This window comes from Artemia franciscana, chromosome 17 (genome assembly GCF_032884065.1).
Source record: "Artemia franciscana chromosome 17, ASM3288406v1, whole genome shotgun sequence".
NCBI classification, from domain to species: Eukaryota; Metazoa; Arthropoda; class Branchiopoda; order Anostraca; family Artemiidae; genus Artemia; species Artemia franciscana.
Genome location: NC_088879.1, coordinates 43,845,421 through 43,865,207, shown reverse-complemented (window position 1 = coordinate 43,865,207; position 19,787 = coordinate 43,845,421). Strand labels below are relative to the sequence as shown.

Here is a 19,787-nt window from a genome sequence, read left to right as displayed (position 1 = left end):
GGCTCTTAGCTGTTCTTGCCTCGTCACAAGTGCCATAAGAGCTCTTGTTTTTTTGGCTTGTACGAATATATATTTCGTGTGTTGTCTACAGTGAGAATCAATGCTGAGTATTTCCCATTCTACGATATCCGCTTCGGTTACTCGTATTTTGGATGATTTGCATTCTGGTTCTCTACCATATAAGGTAGGGAAAAAGCTTATCTTGCAGTCTTTGTCATAGGAAAGACCATGAGCTCTACTTATAATCCTGGCGCTACGCATGCTTTATCGGTGAAGGACTAAGACTGTATCATAATTTCCCTCTATTTCTGTAGTCTTCGACTTATTCCCACAAAGAAGTGTTCGGGTCGGACAAATCCTTCAGTATTTTGGGGGTTATTTAAAGTTTCTGGTGTTTTAGATCTTTCATTTGTGTTCCCTGTTGTATGGTAGTTCAATAAGCATAGAGATTCCTTCGGTGATGTTGACTGTGTAGAGTTAAAACAAGTCTCTTTCCGTGATATCTCTTGGTGATCAGATTGAACAGATTTGAATTCGTTTACTGATATCGATATATTCCGTTCTTTGTAGAGATTACTTGTTGAGCACAGATGATGTAATGCCTGTAAAAGCTTTTCAGGTCTGATATTTCCGTGTCGATAGTCTTGATTATATACTAAATTTCGTTTGAGTGAAACAAAAACTGTTTGACAAATTTATCTTTGTAATAATTGCCAATAAACAAAGAACAGGAAAATCGCAACTCTAGTCCCGAGTCTAATTTTAGGTTATGACCTCGTCACAAGTGCTACATGAGGTTTTGGTTCTTGTTTTCTTCTTTTTTTCCATTTACTGCATTTTGAATGTCTTTGCTTATTTATCCTGACATCAGGTATCATTCCCATGGTCTTAGGAATGCTATATTGGGAATCTATGCGATGAAGTAGGACCCATCCACCCTTAAGATGATTCACTTGACGAATATAACATACTTCTACCTTAATCTTTCACTAGTTTAACTCCTGTAACATCACCACTTTTAAATTATCCCCAACACCTTAATATTTGGTACGGCCTTATTTAAATTATTAACTCCCCCCCCCATTTTTGTAATATTTAGCTATAATTTATAATATTAATATTAGCTATATGTAATATTGAGCTAATATATAGCTCTTTTGATTTTCAATTGCTTTTTCTTAAGTTGTAAATAACAAATAGACAGGAGGTTTCCTTTAGGATGGAAGATTACTTGAATTAATTCTCTTAATCATATTAATTCTCTTAATCGATCATGTAATTTTCTTAATACACTATTAGCCTATGATTGGTAGCATGAGTCAAATAAGATACTCTCAATATATCAATTCGAATAAGGTAAAATTAAACAATTATGATATATGGTGAGCAGTCTTTCTTTGAGGTATCAAATAATAATTTTTCAAAGTGCCTGAATTTTTTCTTTTGAATGAAATGAGGCTCAGTCTGCTCTTTCATTTTGCTTTTCTGTGAGGTTAGTCATTATTCCAATTTTACAAACTATTTCTACTTCAAGATGTAGTTGTACGATTAATGGCACATTAGTGTCGCACTACTAGGTTTACTTGTGACAGTATTAATGTAAGCTATTTGTTTTTCTTAATCCCTTTTCGTCATTAATTCGATGCTTTTATAAGATAACCCTTTGCTGTAGATTAAGTAATAAGTGTAAGGAGTTGCTAAAGTTTGTAATAAATTCTAAATATTTTCAAAGGATCACTCGGCTTATCCCATGATTGTCTTCAGTTATTTTTAATATGGGCTTATCTTCGGGTCGTACACAATGATATATTTGTGCTCATAAATTTCAATTCTAAAATTATATTATCAATGCCATATTGGCGGGCTCTTAAGTGGATTGAATATATTAGTAATTGGTTGGAAATGACAAGACTGTTCAATGTTGTGGTGATGTCAAATTTTTGCATGTTCACGAATAACTGCGACGCCATTCAGCTAGCAAAAAGGTTTTTTTTATGATTTTTAAAATGGTAAAAATCAGTTGAACGTGCATAATATTTCTGCTCATGTACTGATATCGAAGCCAGAAATTACTTTAGATCCGAAGTTTTCATCCGCTTTGAAGAAGCCTAGGATGATTTCCCTTATATTTTGACAATCGCATGTGGTTATATGGAAAACATGAGCTTTTGTTACTGTGTTTACGGAGGTGATGTTCAAGGAATTTTCATACAAGGTTTTAAGAAAGTTTCCTTCAATTGACAAATGGTGCCTCTGATCTATCAAGAAACCTGAAAGACAAGGTTGTATTTTCAGAGGAGGTTAAACTGAGGACGTAAAAATGTCCAAAACTAAAAGTGATAACAAAACCATTTCACGAAATCTTTTCCTTTTTATGGCACATACCCGTCAGCCAAGTGCCATATAGTGATCGCAATTTCTGTCCGTCCGTCGGTCTGTCGGTACCGGTTTTGCTAGTTCGGGCACTTCCAGATAGGCTAGGACGATGGAAGTTGGCAGGCGTATCACGGAACAGACTAAATTAAATTAGAAATAGTTGCTTCCCCAATTCAACCTTCTGGGGGGGGGGGTGGAGTTTCGGTTAATTGGAAAAATTTGAAAAATGAGGGATTTTTAACTTCCGAACGGGTGATCGGATCTTAATGAAATTTAAAAGGACCCCATTTTCTCAGAACTTTTATTTTATATCTCGACCGGATCCGGGGACACTGGGGGAGTTGGAAGGAGAAACCGGAAATCTTGGAAAATGCTTAGAGTGGAGATATCGGGATGAAACTTGGCGGGAAGAATAAGCCCCAGTCCTTGATACTTGATCGACATAACCGGACCAGATCCGCTCTCTTTGGGGAGTTGGGGGGATTGCCAATGCTTTGGCGAGTTAGGTGCTTCTGGACGTGCTAGGTTTTACTTTCAGACAACAGAACATTGATAAGAACACAACACAATTTCTACACATGCGTAATTTCCTCAAATGCAATATGAAATAGGCTAAACACATGTTCTTTCAATATAAAGCAACAAGGCTAGTAGCTAAAGAAAGAGCCCAAAGATTAAAATTGTTGAATACCTTCTCGCTGATCTACCTGGATGGTTAATTGTTAAATTTTAAATTGTGGAATGCGTTTTAATTTTATTTAAAATCCGTAGAAAACTTCAAAACTCGTAAAAAAACTTTTGAAACCAGTCTTCATGAAACAACATCAACATCACTCCAGATTCAATTTCAGCAGCTCAACCTATTAATAAACTAGGCACTGGGTGAGGTAATTTACAATTAAAGGCCTTAAAACTGTGGTATATCTAAGGATAGGACTGTATTGAAGTTCAATAAAACTAAATTATAAAATACAAAGAGGTTGATGTTTATTTCATGCACATAAATACCCAGGCATGGGGGCTTACCAAAAATAAAAAATTAGAAGTTTTATGAAACTCATCATCTTAAGGGAACTTAATACCTAAGAGACTTGCCCTGTCTCGTCCATTATGAGTCTTTTGAGTTTGTCGTCTCAAACTATTTAGAATTATCTTGGCGGCTTCATATAATTTGCATCGACTGCTAGACCCAGAACTTTGAATAGGAAATTCCACCTTGTTTCAGCGAAAGAATCAGAATGAAACCAAGTGGGGATACCTAGCACTTGTATAGCAAACAAATCTTTCTTGGCTGCTTGCCAATATGCGGGTGTTGCTCTGACGTTTTTGAAAGTTTTGTAACCTTCGTCTAAGTTCACAAGTTTCTAGACAAAGGTATAATTGTGAAAGTTTCCAGCCTTTGAATGTTTGTTCCCAATGAATTTGCGTAGCACAATCTGGCTCTTTGGTTGAATTTCTTTTATCATTTTTTTGGCTTGTTCGAATATATATTTCGTGTGTTGTCTAAAGCGAGAATCTATTTTCCGTATTTTCCGTTTTACGAAATTTGCTTCGGTTACTCGTATTTCGAACGGTTTATATTTTGGTTGTCTGCCTTTATAAGGTAGGGAAAAACTTATCTCGCAGTCTGTCATAGAAAATACCTTAAGCTCTACTTTGTGCTCCTTGTGCTGCACATATTTTATTGATTAGGTCTTTAGCTTCATGGATTAAGAATGCATAAAAAATTCCCTCCATTTCGGGAGTCTTAGACCTCTTCCCATGAAGAGGCATTCGGGTCAGACGGAGCTTCTTCAATATTTTGGGGGTTATTTAAAGCTTTCGATATTTGAGATCTTTCGTTTGTGTTCTCTGTTGTATAGTGAATCGGTAAGCGTAGAGATTCGTTCAGTGATGTTAACCTTGAAGAGCTTAAATAAGGTTCTTCTTTTGATATCTCTTGGTCATCTAATAGAACAGATTTGAATTCTTTTACTGATATCGATATATTTTGTTCTTTATAGAGATCACTTGTTGGCCACAGATGATGTAATGCCTATAATGCTTTTGTGGTTGGATATATCCGTGTGATCTACTTGTAATGTAAGCATACAAGACATGCAATGTAAGTATTACTGTCCCTGTACATTTTTCGGGTAAGTACGTTCGAAGCCTTATCAGTTTCGTCAAATTAAACTCTGGCAATTACATACGTGGGGCTCTTGTAAGATAAATAAGATTGACAAAGTTCATTGTTCTAACAATGCTGAAAATTATTGGGTTCAAACCGTATATACGAGGGAAGGTATACAAGAAGTCAAAAAACACTTACCGTCCCTGCAAATTTTCCAAATAAATACGTTCAAAGCAAGAACAGTTTCTGCAAATTGAACACTGGCAATTACATACGTTTGGCTCCTGTAAGATATATAAGATTGAACAAGTTCATTGTTCTAACAAAGCTTAAAAGTATTGGGCTCAAGACCGAATATACAAGGGAAGGAGGTAGCGCGATTTTTTTTACTGATATTGATATGTTTCGTTCTTTGTAGAGATCACTTGTTGACCACAGATGATGTAATGCCTGTGTTCGGATATTTCCGTGTGATCTACTTGCAATCTAAGTATACAAGAACTAAAAAAACACCGTCCTTGCACATTTTCCAGATTAATACTTTCGAAGTATGAACAGTCTCCGCAAATTGAACACTGGCAATTACATACGTGTGGCTCCTGTAAGATAAATAAGATTGACCAAGTTTACTGTTCTAACAAAGCTTAAAAGTATTAGGTTCAAGACCGTATATACGAGGGAAGGGGGTAACAGGATTTCTTTTACTGATATCTGTAAATTTGGTTCTTTGTAGAGATCACTTGATGACTACAGATGATGTAATACTTCTAAAGCTTTTGTGGTCGGATATTTCCGTGTGATCTACTTGCAATGTAAGTATACAAGAAGTCAAAAAACACTTACCGTCGCTGCACATTTTCCAGATAAATACGTTCGAAGCATGAATAGTTTCCGCAAATTGAACACCGGCAATTACATCCGTGTGGCTCTTGTAAGATAAATAAAATTGACCAACTTCATTGTTCTAACAAAGCTTAAAAGTATGGAGTTCAAGACCGTATATAAGAGGGAAGGTATACAGGAAGTAAAAAAACACCGTCTCTGCACATTTTCCAGATAAATACGTTCTAAGCATGAACAGTTTTCGCAAATTGAACACATTGCCAGTAATTGCCAGTTTGTCAAAGGCTGAGTTAGATTTATTTCATTTTCTTCCACAATGTCATTGTACAATTGTTTCCATTCGATAGGTTCCTTGAAGTTTCTTTTCCACGACCATACTAGATTTTTACTTTTTTCTTTTTCGAAAACTGACTGATTTCCACTTAAAATGTACTTCATAGGAAAATTGAGTGTTTTCGTGATAGAACACGTTTAGAGACAACATAATCCTTTTAAGCCTAGCACTTGACTTAAACTCATCTAAAACTTAACTGTCCAACAAAGCTTTGTGTTCGACTTACCTACATCTTGCCCTTTCGCCGTGTTTTACTCCCCCCCCCCTAAAGGATATTACACTTTTGCAATAATATTGGTATTTTATCTGGATGAGATGCTATTCTCTTACGCAATTAACAAGACACATCCATTTGCTATTTTTTGCTTTAAGTCACGACTTTGCTCTTTTTATCTTGATAAGAGGTTTTCAGAATAGAGAAATTAGAATAGTCGGGGGTGGAGCATAGGTCAACAGAGATTTAATTGAATGTACCTTAGCTAACTATAGTTTATCACGGTTCAACGTCTAAATGAACTTCATCTATAATAGCTGAAATTAGTAAGAATCTAAAAATGTCAACGGCAAAAAAATGAGCTAGTTGTTTCAATAGATATCTTAAAACAAATGCCACCTTTGTGGGCGACTCTTAGTAAGTTTGGTTTCACTTAGCCCACTTGAGCATCCACAGATACACTCTATCGGCCAATCCAAGAAGATCAATATAATCCAAATTGAAAAATTTTTTCACTGTTTATCATTCACAAAAACTTACTAAACTTGAAAAAAATAATGGCAGTACGCAACAAAACAGTACGCACTGCCAACAATGATCAGTAATAACATTACGAGCAGAGCATGGAAATTCATTTTTATGTGAAATATGAATTATCATTATATATTCTTCATCATTATTGATTCTTTCTACTATATTTCTCTAGCATATAGCCTTCTATTAAACCAGTAATTCGCTGAGTTTTGCAGTTGCTAAAAACCTGAATGCAAGCTCCTGCCTCTATTATTACCCTATTATGGAGCTGTAGTTCATATTTTTGGCAAGGGTCAGTATCTTGCAAAGTTGGGCATTTAAAATCCCTTTTTATTATGGGGCTAATGATTTTGATGTCATTACTGGTCGGATTCCAAATTTAACCATATTTTTGATGTGTATCCACCCCTAGTATGCATGGAAATGGTAGTTTCCTGCAAATAATCATCCGCTCGATGATCCCTTCTTTATCTAAATGAAGTTTTAAATGGTACTCCGCCGAAGTGCTCAACTGATGACCTCTGACTGATGTTATGTACATTTTTGAATTTTACTTTGTATATTTAACAGTAGTCTCCTAAATATTTACTCGCTGATCATTGAAAACGAAGATTAATTAGATTAATTAGATTATTAGTTAGACAAGGTACATTTTTAAAACACTATACTAAAACAACGAACTAGGGGTAAATGTGTAGAATCATTGAAATAGCAACATTTAAGACTGTATAAGGGTCTAATGTGACTCGCAGCCTTTTTGATCCTCAAAGGCTGGGCTCTTTGTTTAAATTCACCCCATGATCGTTTCCTGATATGTAGTTTGGCCAAGATGAGCTGGGCGAAGGATCGTTCAATGACTCCTCTGCTGAATTTGACTGATCCTTTCCTTGGTTTTTGGGGATGACTTCTCTGACAAAATGCTCTCCATCTCTTCCAGGTGTGTATATGTTGTTTTGTCCTGGGACGTTTCTGTTAGCGCTAAATGGTTTAAAAATCATCCCTTTACCCTTCCTTGAGGAGACTCTATGGATTGTTCTCCTCTGAATCCAAGACTTTGCTGATTGTCTTGGCTTTGGGATCTATATCTTCAGTAACCTGTCTGTTACGGGGGTGGGGGGGGGTATTTAAATGTGATGTTACTAAGGAGGTTTATTTTTAGTATTGTTGATGGGAGCTTTCTTTGAGTCTTGAGAGCTTAATCGTCATTATAATATAAGGGATATTATATTCAAGATTATATCGTGAGAGCTGGATAGTTGAAAAATTAGAATGGAAGGACTCTGTTTATAATCCCCAATGATCTGAGAGACAGAATCATCTCAGCTGGGTCTTGTAATTTGTGCAGATTCCCTTGAGAGCGATAGTAGAAATTGTCAATTTCTTTTTTGAAAGTTTTCTGGGCATTAGGTAGTTCTTCATCGTATAGGAAATAATCTATTAGGGCAGTACAAATTTCATCTTTCTTTTGACATGTTTTTATATTATTTAATGAAAGAGGACTGTCTGTGTATTCTTTCTTGATAGGATTATCGGTTTTATTTTCAATTTTTTTGGGGGGTATATTTTGGTTTTAATGCTTTAACTTCAACGGTTCTATTTTCAAAGGGGCATCGTCTGTAAATCTACTCAGATAGTCACAGGGGACATTTTGTTTTCTCTTAATGTATTCAAATTCATAATCTAAATCTTGTATTTTTAGGATTCATCCTCTAAGTTCCCCAGTGGCATTTTGAAAGTCTTTAAATATTGCAGGCTTTTATGATCTTAACGTAGTTTAAATTTTCTTCCCACTAGATAGTGTCGAAGCTTATCTAGGTGGAGTTTGATTGACAATAATTAAAGCTGGGTAGCTCAGCAATTGATTTTTCTGAAGTTAGGGTACGAGAAGCGTACGCTATAACTTTTTCTTCTCCGTTTATTGTATGGGTGAGGATTGCCCCAATTCCCTTGGTTGAGGCATCCGTTGTAACAGCGAATTGTCCTGTTTTAGAATTTGGTAATGATAAGATAGGTTCTGAAATAAGTGCCTTTTTTAGGTGATCTAAGGAATCTTGAGCTTTTTTTGACCAAGTAATTTTTTGTGGATTTCCTCAGGTAGGGTCAGTTAGTGGTTTTGCTACCTGTGTGTAATTCCTTATAAATTTTCTGAAATAGCTCATTAATCCTAGAATTCCTCTTAATTTTTTAGTAGTTTGAGGGGGTTTGAGATTTTTAACCGATTGTATTTTTTCGGGGTCTGGGGAAATTTGTTCTTGTGTCACAACTACTCCTAAAAATTCTATTTTTGTTTGAAGAAGATTTAATTTTTCTGGTCTACATTTAAAATTTCCATCTCTGAATTTTTCAAATACTTTGGCTAAGGTTACTAAATGGTCTTCTGAATTGTTATCATACAAATTACGTCGTCAACAAAATGAATAATGTTATCTAGACTTCTTAACAAGTGAAGTAAGGGTCTACATAATGCACTTGAGCTCGTTTTTAGTCCAAAAGGTACTCTTAAATACTCATAAGAACCATATTATGTTTTAGAGAACGCAGTTTTAAATTCATCACCCTCAGCTATTTTAACTTGATGGTAGCCCCATGTTCAGTTTAGGGAAGTAAATATTTTATTTTTATTTGATATGGAATCTAGAATTTAATCTCTTCTAGGTAGAGGAAATTTGTCACTAACTACTTGTTTGCTTAGGGCTCTATAATCTACTACTGATGTAAAATCATTATTTTTCTTTGGTAACAAAATAACGGGTGCAGAATATGGCCTTATGCTTGGTCGTTTTATCTCATTTCTTTCAAGCTCCTGGAGTTTATTTATTAATCCAAAAACTTATTAATCGAAACTTTAGTGCCCTTTCTAGAATAATATCTATACAGTAGTTAAACAAAACAGGGGACAATATACATCCCTGTTTCACACCGCTTTCTACACTAAAGGGCTCAGTTTCTTCGCCCAGCGCTCTTACGATCGATCTGCAATGCTCGTAGTAGGCTTTCAACAGCTCCACGAGTTCAACTAGCATACCGTCTTCCACCATGATTCGCCAAAGGTTTTCGTGGCTTACTGAGTCGAACGTAGCCACAAAATCTAGAAACATGTTATTTATGAGGAGGTTGTAACGTTCACACTGTTGAAGAATAAGGCGAAGAGTGGAGATCTGGTCAGTGCTCACTCTCTCTCTTCGAAACCCAGACTGATTTTCACGTGTTCGCTCATCCCTTACTTCTTCGAACCTTTTAAGCATAATCATCGCAAATACTTTGGTAGCCATATCCACGAGTGATATCCCTCGGTAGGTGTGGCTGTCGTATTTTCCCCCTCTTTAAATACTGGGATTATCGCTGACACATTCCAATCAGACGGGAAAGTCTTCATCTCCCATATCAGACTGAAGTGGGTGTCTAGTTGCTGCGCTACAACGTGTGGTTAGGCCTCGTAAACCTCAGGAGGGAGACCATCTTCTCCAGGTGAATTATTGTTTTTTAACTGTTTCATCGCGTTTAGTATCTCTGAAGCTGAAGGTTGTGCCATGTCGATTTCATATGGTGGTCTTTCAGCTGTTGGTGGCAGCAATGGCATTGTATCTTGTCCATCTGTATTCTGATTAAGGAGGTCTTTGAAGTAATTCTTCCAAAGATCAAGTTTACCTTGTAAATCAGGGATCACACTTCCTTGAGTGTCTTTAAGAGGACCATTGATAAGTGACTTTTTTCCAGTTACTTCTTTGAGGGTTCTATACAGCCTTCTCGTATCATTATTTCTGGCTACTTTTTTCATCTCTATAGCTACCTCATCCAAAAATTGTTGGCGGTCTTAACGCAAGCTGGATTTGACCTGTTTACGTAGCGCCTTTTTTTACTGCAATTGATGCGTTTGATGCCTGTCGCCTAGCCTAGATTAGCTTTACAGTTTTCTCAGAGATATAATTTTTCCTCGTCTTTGCAGGACCATAGCAGATAACTTCAGCAGCCACCTTTTCCCAGGTGTTCCGGAATTTTTTCCATCGGTTGGTAGGGTCGTCATCGCAGTCTGTCAAGCCGGCAGACTGGTTCTGTAACTTCAGGCAAAAATCTTCTTTCACTTGTTTGGATTTTCATTTTCTCCACGTTTAACTTCCTTTTTAGGGGGTTTTCTCTTCCTCGCGCTCAACTTCAAGAGTATTTTAACACCTAAAAGTGTATGATCGCTTCCAGATTTTAACCCCATGCACGCCCCTCTGTAAGCTCGACAATCGATGATTGAGGAGCATCAACGTTGACGGATCAATATATGGTCAATTTGAGCAGCTGTGGAGCCATCATTTGAGTGCCAAGTTATCTTTTTGAGAGGGTTTGTGTTGGAACATTGTGTTAGTGATGAAAAGGTCATGAGATCTCATAAACTGGAATAGTCTATCACCATTGGAGCACCACATACCGTATTTGAATGGACCAACAATACGTCGAACATTGGGGTCTGTTGGGCTAACACGGGAGTTCCAGTCACCCGCTAAAATTAGGAAGTCTCGTTTAGGGCATTTCTGCATTGTAATTTCCAGATTAGAGTAGAAGGAGTCCTTATCAGCATCTGTTGCCACTCTTGTTGGTGCGTAGACAGTAATGATAGAAATGTTGGATAATATTCCTTTAAGTTCACTATTTTCGAGTTCACTGGATCCCTTTTTTTTTCGAAATTAAAACCAGTTTTCCCTCTGCCTAATTTTTTTGTAAATGGAAACATTTACGAAAAATTACGATTAAACAGCACTTCAACAATATTCACGAATAATACAAAAAAAATAAACAACGGTAAAAAACATTAACAAGATTGCCAAAAGCACAAAAAATTACACAAGCCTCCCAATTTGATAGTGGCGAGCAGGTGTAAAAATTACAACAATTCTCAGGCATGATTGCTTGTAAAAGTTCCCTTGCAACGGTTAACCACGTCGGCCGGTTTTCATTGAGATTTCTATCTGTTTGAGCTGCTTCATCTCTTCCTAGCCTACTTGTTAATGTGGTTTGTGTTATAACATCATTCCCAGAGAGCACGTCGTTTGGCTGATCGGCTTTATTCGGGCTTCTTTTTCTCGTTGTGTCACCATTCCCTTTTACCACCACGATTTCTGGTTCAGGTTCTTCTTGTTGTCTTCAGTTTCTTGTTAGTGTTGTTGTTAGGTTTTTATCAACTTCTGAAAGAATCAGCCATTCTTTGTCTGGTGAGATCTCTTTATCAGGTTGCATGTTTGTTCCAAAGTTTATGAAATCAAAGTTGTCCAAAATCCCTGTTAGCGCCAAATGGTCTGAAAAAACGTCCTTTGCCCCTTCCTCAAGGAGACTCTTTGGATTGTTCTCCTCTGGGTCCACGACTTTGCTGATTGTCCTGGCTTTGGGATCCATATCTTCGTTAACCTCTGTCTCAATTACGAGTCCTGGTGCGACATTCAGAAGCATAATGATTAGGTTTTCCGCAGTAATAGCAGGTGATGCCCTGTCTTTTTACATTTGTCCTTTGGCCTCCTCTTTGCTCTTCCTTATGAAATGGCTTCCCATTGCCATTTATCTCCTCCCATCTGAGCTGAGAATAGCTTCTAGACTTGTTCTGCTGAGTTTTTTTTTAAATAATCTTACTCGGTTTCTACCCCAATCGTTGTTATGCTCTCCTTCTGTTATATTGATCGACATTTGTTCAAATGTTTTTTTGTTTCATCTACTTGTTATTCTCTTTCTACGAGCATTATCGCTTTTTCTAGTGAATGTGGTTTTCGAGAAAGTAAAAGTCTAATTAATTTTTTTGCAATCCCTGCATAAATGCGTGTAATTGTACTTTTTGGATTGTTTCATCTGCTCCAGTTTTTCCTAGCTGCAAACATACTGCTCTACGAATTTTGTCTGCATATTCCCTAATGCTCATGGAGCTATCAAATGTTATTACTTCTGTTTTTATTTTTTCGGTCGAAGTTGTTTCAATGAACCTAGCTTTAAAAGATTTTATCAATTTGTTCATGCAGCCATATGCAGTTTCCATATCTCTAACAGAATCAAAATATTGCAAGTCGCTCCCTCTTAGCCTAGTCGCCAGACGCTACTTCTTAGTCTTAAAGTCATGTGGCTGCGCAAGTTCATTGAAAATTTGGATTATTTTAATAAACTCATCTACGTCACTTGTTACCGCATATTCTGGAATCCTTTTCGCTATCAAATATTTATTTGGCAAATATTTGGAATCAAAGCCAAATTAATCAAACATTTGGAAATTTTTAGGTTCGGTCACTACATTAGCTCTGACTATCTACCTTTCATTTTACAATTTAATTATTTCAGAAAGTATTTTGAACAAGGAAAGTTTGGAAATCGTAGAGGGATTCTCCTGAGTTTCTTTCTTAAGAGGTAAAAGTTTCACCGTTTTACCATTTATCTGTTCTAAATCACTCCAACCTTTGGCCCATGCATAGCAAGTATTTAATCTTCTTGTCGACGTGATTTCACTCTGTTCCGCGGACAATTGGTATATTTAAGATGCATGACGTCTATATCCCCCTGGAAGGGATTTTAACTAGGTAACATATCTCAATTGAATGGTTTTCTTAGCTGGGCGTTGATTCTCACCTGGTTATGCTCCTCTTTTTTTATCCCTTCCAATTGTGATACTTGTCCAGTAAACCGGGGAATAAAAGTGGGATATTAGGGCACCTTCTACCCCCACGACATTTAATTGGGCGATTTTGTTTGCACAGGACAGAACTGCCTCTTTCGTTAGATCCAAAAAATTTTTCTTTTTAATACTTTTTTAGAAAAACCAGAACAATTTATCGGACTGATAGTATTGGATCCTCCAATTTTGAAGCATGTTCTTCCTCCTAGTGTCCATTTTTTTCTGTTTCTCTAAGGTTTTCTATTTTTCAGTGGTTACAGCGAGCATGCGACTTCTTGCATCACCACAAGAAGGCATATTTAAGTAGAAAGAAGGTGGCAACCCTTTTGCATGACAAATTTCAAAAGAAAATACTTAATCGGTGGAATTTCCTCAAATACCAGCTATCCTAACAATCAAAGCCAAATTTTTGGCTTTATTTGATCAAATATTTATTTGGCAAATATTTGAAGTCAAAGCCAAATTAATCAAACACTTGGAAAACTATAGGTTCGATCACTATATTAGCTCTATGACTATCTACCTTTCATTTCACAATATCATTATTTCAGAAAACATTTTGAACAAGGAAAGTTTGGAAATCGTAGAGGGTTTTTCATGAGCTTCTTTGATGATGAATTAACTGAATTTACTCATGATGAATTAACTTTCATACCTATTGGAGTGTCAATAGTTCATTACAAGTGACAAACTGTTTGGCTATTGTTTGAATGAAAAGAGTGAATCCATAAAGCAAATTCATCTCAAAATTTATAACAAAAGACTCCCGGGCCCCCAAACATAAAAATCTTTGGGTTGTTCTCCACCATATAATACGTTTGTAAATAGGTCCACCATTTGATAGTAGAATATTTTGTTAATAATCCAAAAATCGAACCTTGGGATGCACCTGGCAAAAGTTTCAAAATTGACTTTCCAAAAAGCGAGTTGATTTCCCGAATATCAAAGGGTACATTCTCCATTTGATCCTTCTTGAAGCATCAAATTCTTTGATGGATATCCCACTAATTATACAGAAATGAAAAAAAACAAAACTCATGAAACCGTCTCTGCACATTTTCAACATAAATAGGATCAAAGCATGAACAGTTCCCGCAAATTGTACACTGGGAATTCCATACGTGTGGCATTTTTCGAATTTCTGTCAAACTGCATGTATAGGGAATTAATTCCTTGAAATGCGTGGAAATTTCCTGGAAATTATTTCCATGAAAAACTCCACTGTTGATTTCTCGGATTATTTCTTCCGTGATTGGGTGATAGTTAGAAAAACAGAAGTAAGAAATATCTTCAAAACAATTTGAATCATAGTTGAAAGCTGTTAAAACTGGTTTCTTTATCAGATCGTTAGAAAATCTGGAATCATCTTAAAACTCATTCAATCTGGGGTGAAAGATTGTTACGGGGAGGGGTATTTAAATGGGATGTTACTAGGGGGTTTATTTTTAGTAGTGTTGCTGGGAGCTTTCCTTGAGAGCTTAATCGTGAATATACTATAAGGGATATTCAAATCAAGATTATATCGTAAGAGCTGGATAGCTGAGGAATTAGAATGGAACTGTTAATAATCCCCAATGATCTGGAAAACAGGATCATCTCATTGATGCTCGGGTCTCGTAGGTTTTGTAAATTCCCTTGAGAGCGTACCTAAAGCCCATAGGAACTGTACTTGGTGCCTGGGTTCATAAACAAAGACGATGAATAAACAATAATTTTATTTCAGTACTCACATGCAACTTCAGACTAGATATATCCAAAATCAGATTGTATTGACTAAATTGCATCGACGCCAGAATAGAACTAACTTCCAAAACCTTGCCACCAAAATTTATTATATGAAGAAACAATTTCTAAATCCTTTCTTATTTGTGCAGCTTGACCTCCTCTAAAAGAGGTACTAATGTTTCGCAATCCAACTGGTATTTCTTAACAATAATATGTGGTTTGACCTCCACTAAAAGAGAATCCCCTTTCACAATATAACTAGTATTTGCCACTGCTATTCACTTGTCCCCTTATGGAATTAACAAGGATTTTCTCATTCAGTTCGTTGAGGTTAAATAAACTAGTTGGATTTTGTTTTGTAAGAATTTGATTCTTATTGGCTAGTTCAAAACAGAACACTTATGTTTGCTGTAATAAGAACAACAAACAATTCGAAACTTTGCCCAAAGCAAGTATTTTACAGAATTATGAATTTAACTTTAAAACTGTCGAATGAATATATGGATATAGAATAAAGAATCTTATTTTGAAAGTTTCTTAGGTGGAAATGGATAAGGGATTTGGTTCTGAATTTTGTAGGGGGAATTGCAGGCCTGTATGTCACATATCCCCTTTCCTGCTGTAGAATTATGTCCTCATCATTCAGAATAATCTCCTTTAAATCTTATGTTTCCGTAAAGTTCTTTATTGTTTATTAAAGATTATTTTTATAATTCCAAAATGACTATTTAACTTTTTTTTTAATTTTATTCCTACACCTTACATGAATATAAAGTACTTGAACAACAATTGGGTTTACATGTGAATATTTGATTTCAATTGTTTTTTTGTTTGAATTGTATTTAATTTTTCTTTATTATACTTTAACTGTGTATTTAGCTTTCAATTGATTCTAGGTATTCAAAAACATCAAGGTGTACAATTAGGTTAAAAGTAAATTTTAATATAATCACTATTGGTACTATTACATAATTTTTCATAAATTTATATTTATAATTCACTGTTGGCACATTATTTTATCGTTCATCACTTAAGTTTATAATGTTTTATTTCACACCTATGCCATAATTTTCATGTCTCTGCCCATTTCACTAATTCAATTGGTATAATATAGCTTTTGCAAATTAATGTTAGTTCTTAGTTTTTCACCTCAATGTACTTTTGCTGTTCAAAATTACGTGAGTTGTTAAAGTTTGTAACGTTTTTCAAACGTTTGTTAAATTGTCTTAAGAGTCGTTAGACTTATTTTTCTTAAAACCTTTTTTGGTATGTCGATTCACAAGTTATAAAATTAGAACTTATGTTTTTTTTCCAATCTTCAGAAGTGTTCGTGATGTTGCTAATGTTAGGTTTCTATATAGTTTGATGCTGGCGATTGGTTGATAGTCGTAGTCCTTGTTGGTGTCTACGTGAATGTGTGGTGGGTGTACCTTCTCAGCTGAATACTGTGTCTTCTTAGATCTGTATAGTTGAGCTGGAAGGATAGAGATGATTGTAGGACAGCAAGAGGTTCTTTCTTCTATACGGTTGTATTATTTGAAGTGTCTTATCTTGGTTGATAGCTGTTGGGTCGAATCAGATGTGTGATGTATTGGGCAGTCTTCGGCGTTTGATAAATCATGACAGTAGGTGTTACTTGTTTCTTGATTTTTGACGAGGACGCATGGTACCAATCGTATTTCAAACAATATAAAAACACGATAAAAAAAGTTACTGTACTGAGGAACAAATGCATAAAGATACAATAATAACTTATAGAACTTTTATGAGCTGAATACTAGGTCTTATAATACAAACTCTTGATTTTGAGGGAAACATTTAAAGTTTGTTGTGGCTGTATTTAGAAATTGTTGGAAACAAATTTTCATAACAAGTATGTTTTGATGAACCAATGGAATATTGTCATTGACAATTTTACGTATTATGATAGAAAATGAATTCTCGTTATTATTATTATTATTATTTTGACACTATCTATACGTCACTACTGTGACATGTGAATATAAGAGCACTGTTCTAAAAGGATGGTTAAATACATATTAAATGTTAGAGGTCTTAAGTTTACAGAATATATTTTCTCCAAATCCTGTATACTTCCAATGTATGATTGTGTCAAAAAGAAACACAATTTATTGCTTAGCTTTCCAACTATCATACACCAGGAATATTTTTTGCCTTGGGGACAGGATATTAGAATTTACAAGAGACAATCTCTTAATTCTCTTTTATTTCCATAAAAATGGATGAGTACTTGGTAATTGTTAGAGGTCATTATTTTACCTAAAATTTATTCTGCCAAGAGTTTTACATATTTGATGTTATTGTGTTGAAAACAAACGTAACTTATTGTGTCATAGCCTTTCAACTAGCATACATCTACAATATTTCCTTACGGTAGGGACGGGATATATTAATGTACAGGAGAAGACCTCTTAATTCTCTTTTGTTGTTATATCCTTCCCGTTTTGATGGCTTATATATCGTCTGGAGCAGTAGAATTTAATTGGTGCATTTCTTGTCCCTCAATTATATCGTTTTTAGGCCTTGTTCTTTTCTATCTTAAGAGCTTTCCATAGTTTACTGTTAGCTGTGCCCTTATTAATAGTGAAATCCAGAAATAATATAAATATGATGATTATATTGTACCAGGAATTAGGCGAAAACAATGCATACTGATTTTTCACGTATTTTAATCTTTTGTCCTCATAAGTGAATAATGGTGTTTGTAGATCTAATGCCTCTTTTATATTTTTTTGTTTTACATTGCACCTTCGATTTTATCTATTTCCGGCCATAAGGATGTTTTTGATTCTTCGTTGTTTATATTTGGGATTGTGAATGACAAGTTTATTCCTTGTAAGTTTATTATTTTTGGGCTCATGATGTTTGTGCTTGTGATTAAAATTGTTTGCACAGTTGTCTCTTTTTGTCACGAGTCTGCAACCTTGTTTAATTGTAGTTATTCCAACGTCCTGTAGCAGTAGTTTTGTTCGATAACTGGGGTCAATTTTGTCCATATTGTTGTAGCAGGATAGGGTTCTTACCGTCTTTTTCGGTGATGTATTTAACCCTAAGTCGTTTCGTAAGTTGATAAAGGATTCTCTTTTTGTGCTTCCTATTAGAGCTTCACTTGAATCAGGAATATCTTGTTGCTGTGATTCCTTTAGAAAGAGATCTAGCACACATGATCCTATTTTTACGTTATATATGGGTAATGTTAGTTGGCAAACTAAGTTTCTAAATGAAACGCATTCCTTTAATTCCCAGGCGTTTGCTAGCGCATATTTCCTTCTGGCCTTATCAATTAGTATATATTCTGCTTCTGGTATGATGCTCATGATCGAGTTAGTTTCTTTAATGTTAATGGGAAAAGTAGATATCTTGTATATGGACTGTTGATTAATTAGTGGAATTGTAACTACTGCAAAAAGCTGTTCATTAATTTCGGTGATATGCACCTTCAGTTTGGTGTAATATAGGAACAGATTAGCAACCTCTGGTTCTATTGGCAAATGGAGACCAAATATTAAATGGGTTTTTATTTCATTTAGAATGTTTTTCAGGTTTGAGTGGTCTTAGAAGTCATAGGACAGGGATCCCTCTGTTAGTTCAAATAATGCGAATTCAAACTTAATGACATCAGTAGCTAAGTTCAAAAATGACATTGTTAAAATATCAATTGAAATCATAGTTAAACTTCAATCAGAGATCACTTTGTCGACTTCATTCTTTAAATAATTCACGGTGTTAATGGTTTTTGAAATATTTTTGGAGATGGATTCAGTTTTGTCTTTTTGATAGTTGGCTATTCTCGTTTATATTTTTTGTACATGTATTGTGGTATTCATGGCTGTATTTAATATTTTAACATTTTCTCTTTGTATATTTAGGTTTTCTTCAGTGGACAAACCAAAAAAGTGAGATGGATATTCCCCGATTATTGGAATTAAGCTTGTGGATCTTCGATATTTACTTCTGTGGAAAAATGCTTCAAATATTCGTGTTGTGCTTTGCTTAAGTTTTTGTATTTCTGCATTAAATAATTCATGTAGTGCTTCTAGCCTTTGTCTGTACAATATCAGGAAGGCTTGGTGAGTAGACATTTTATAAGCATTCTCTATAGTTAAATCTGGGAGTTTTAATTCATTCTTTGCTGGTTCGTCAGCCACGGCCAGTCGTGCACAGGTTTTCTTACCATCAATTGTCCAACACTCTTAAACACCAAAAACAAGAAGAACAATAGGGAATTTTTTAAGACAGTTTGTTTTCTTCTAGTATTTCTTTATTACAGATTCAACAAAATCAACAATTTATCTCGAAATTTATCACATTAACCTCTTGTCGATCTTCAAAACCAAGCGTAACAAAAAAGACGAAAAACTCTTGCTATAAGTTACAAGGCCACGCCTGAAAAGGGGAAAATAATCATTTTCGTGAGGGATACCCTGCACGGAGGTGGATACCACATCGTGGCACGCTGAAGATACTGCCAATGAAATGGGTTCTGTGCATGTTTATCGTTTAGAAACTTTTCTGCATCAAAAAGAAAACAGAAGCCATTTAATTCCTTGGGATACCAACATTTTTCATGGTCAAGAAAAGTTTTCTGCACTTTCATAATGTCTACATCCAAAATCATTTGGAACTTCATTTTTAGAGTAATTTCCGAAGCTTTCCAGCAAGTTTTATGTCATTTTCAACAGCTACACTTCTTCATCGTTATTTACGTTCAACACTCTCTTCTATAATTATCATCAGGGCAATTTTTGTCTCCATCTGTGCATTGTGTTCTACCATAGTCGGTGTTAAGAAAAGGGACTTTCAATCTAACTTGTACTCTTCCTTTTCTTGAAGATGTCCATTTCCAACTGATGGATCTTACTGGTTGTCTTACTGTATTAGGATTTTACAGAATAATGAATTTAACTTTAAAACTTTTGAATGTTTATATTGATATATGATAAGGAATCTTGTTTTAAAATTTTCTTAAGGAGAAATGGATAGGGGATTTTGT

General features: G+C 35.3%; 1 protein-coding gene and 1 long non-coding RNA gene across 2 annotated transcripts in view; one reads left to right on the top strand and one right to left on the bottom strand.

Moving 5' to 3' along the window:
- Window positions 1-18,823, top strand: part of LOC136038280 (uncharacterized) — a 42,689-nt gene extending 23,866 nt beyond the window's left edge. Inside the window, exons 4-5 of the long non-coding RNA XR_010620168.1 lie at window positions 4,380-4,480; window positions 18,664-18,823. This is a non-coding gene — a long non-coding RNA (uncharacterized LOC136038280). The remainder of the gene's footprint in view (window positions 1-4,379; window positions 4,481-18,663) is intronic.
- Window positions 18,824-19,038: 215 nt separating this feature from the next.
- LOC136038279 (uncharacterized) overlaps window positions 19,039-19,787 on the bottom strand; it is a 187,791-nt gene continuing 187,042 nt past the window's right edge. The window contains exon 3 of the mRNA XM_065721405.1: window positions 19,039-19,180. Coding sequence (XP_065577477.1) covers window positions 19,099-19,180 — 82 coding nt within the window. The 3' untranslated portion in view covers window positions 19,039-19,098. The remainder of the gene's footprint in view (window positions 19,181-19,787) is intronic.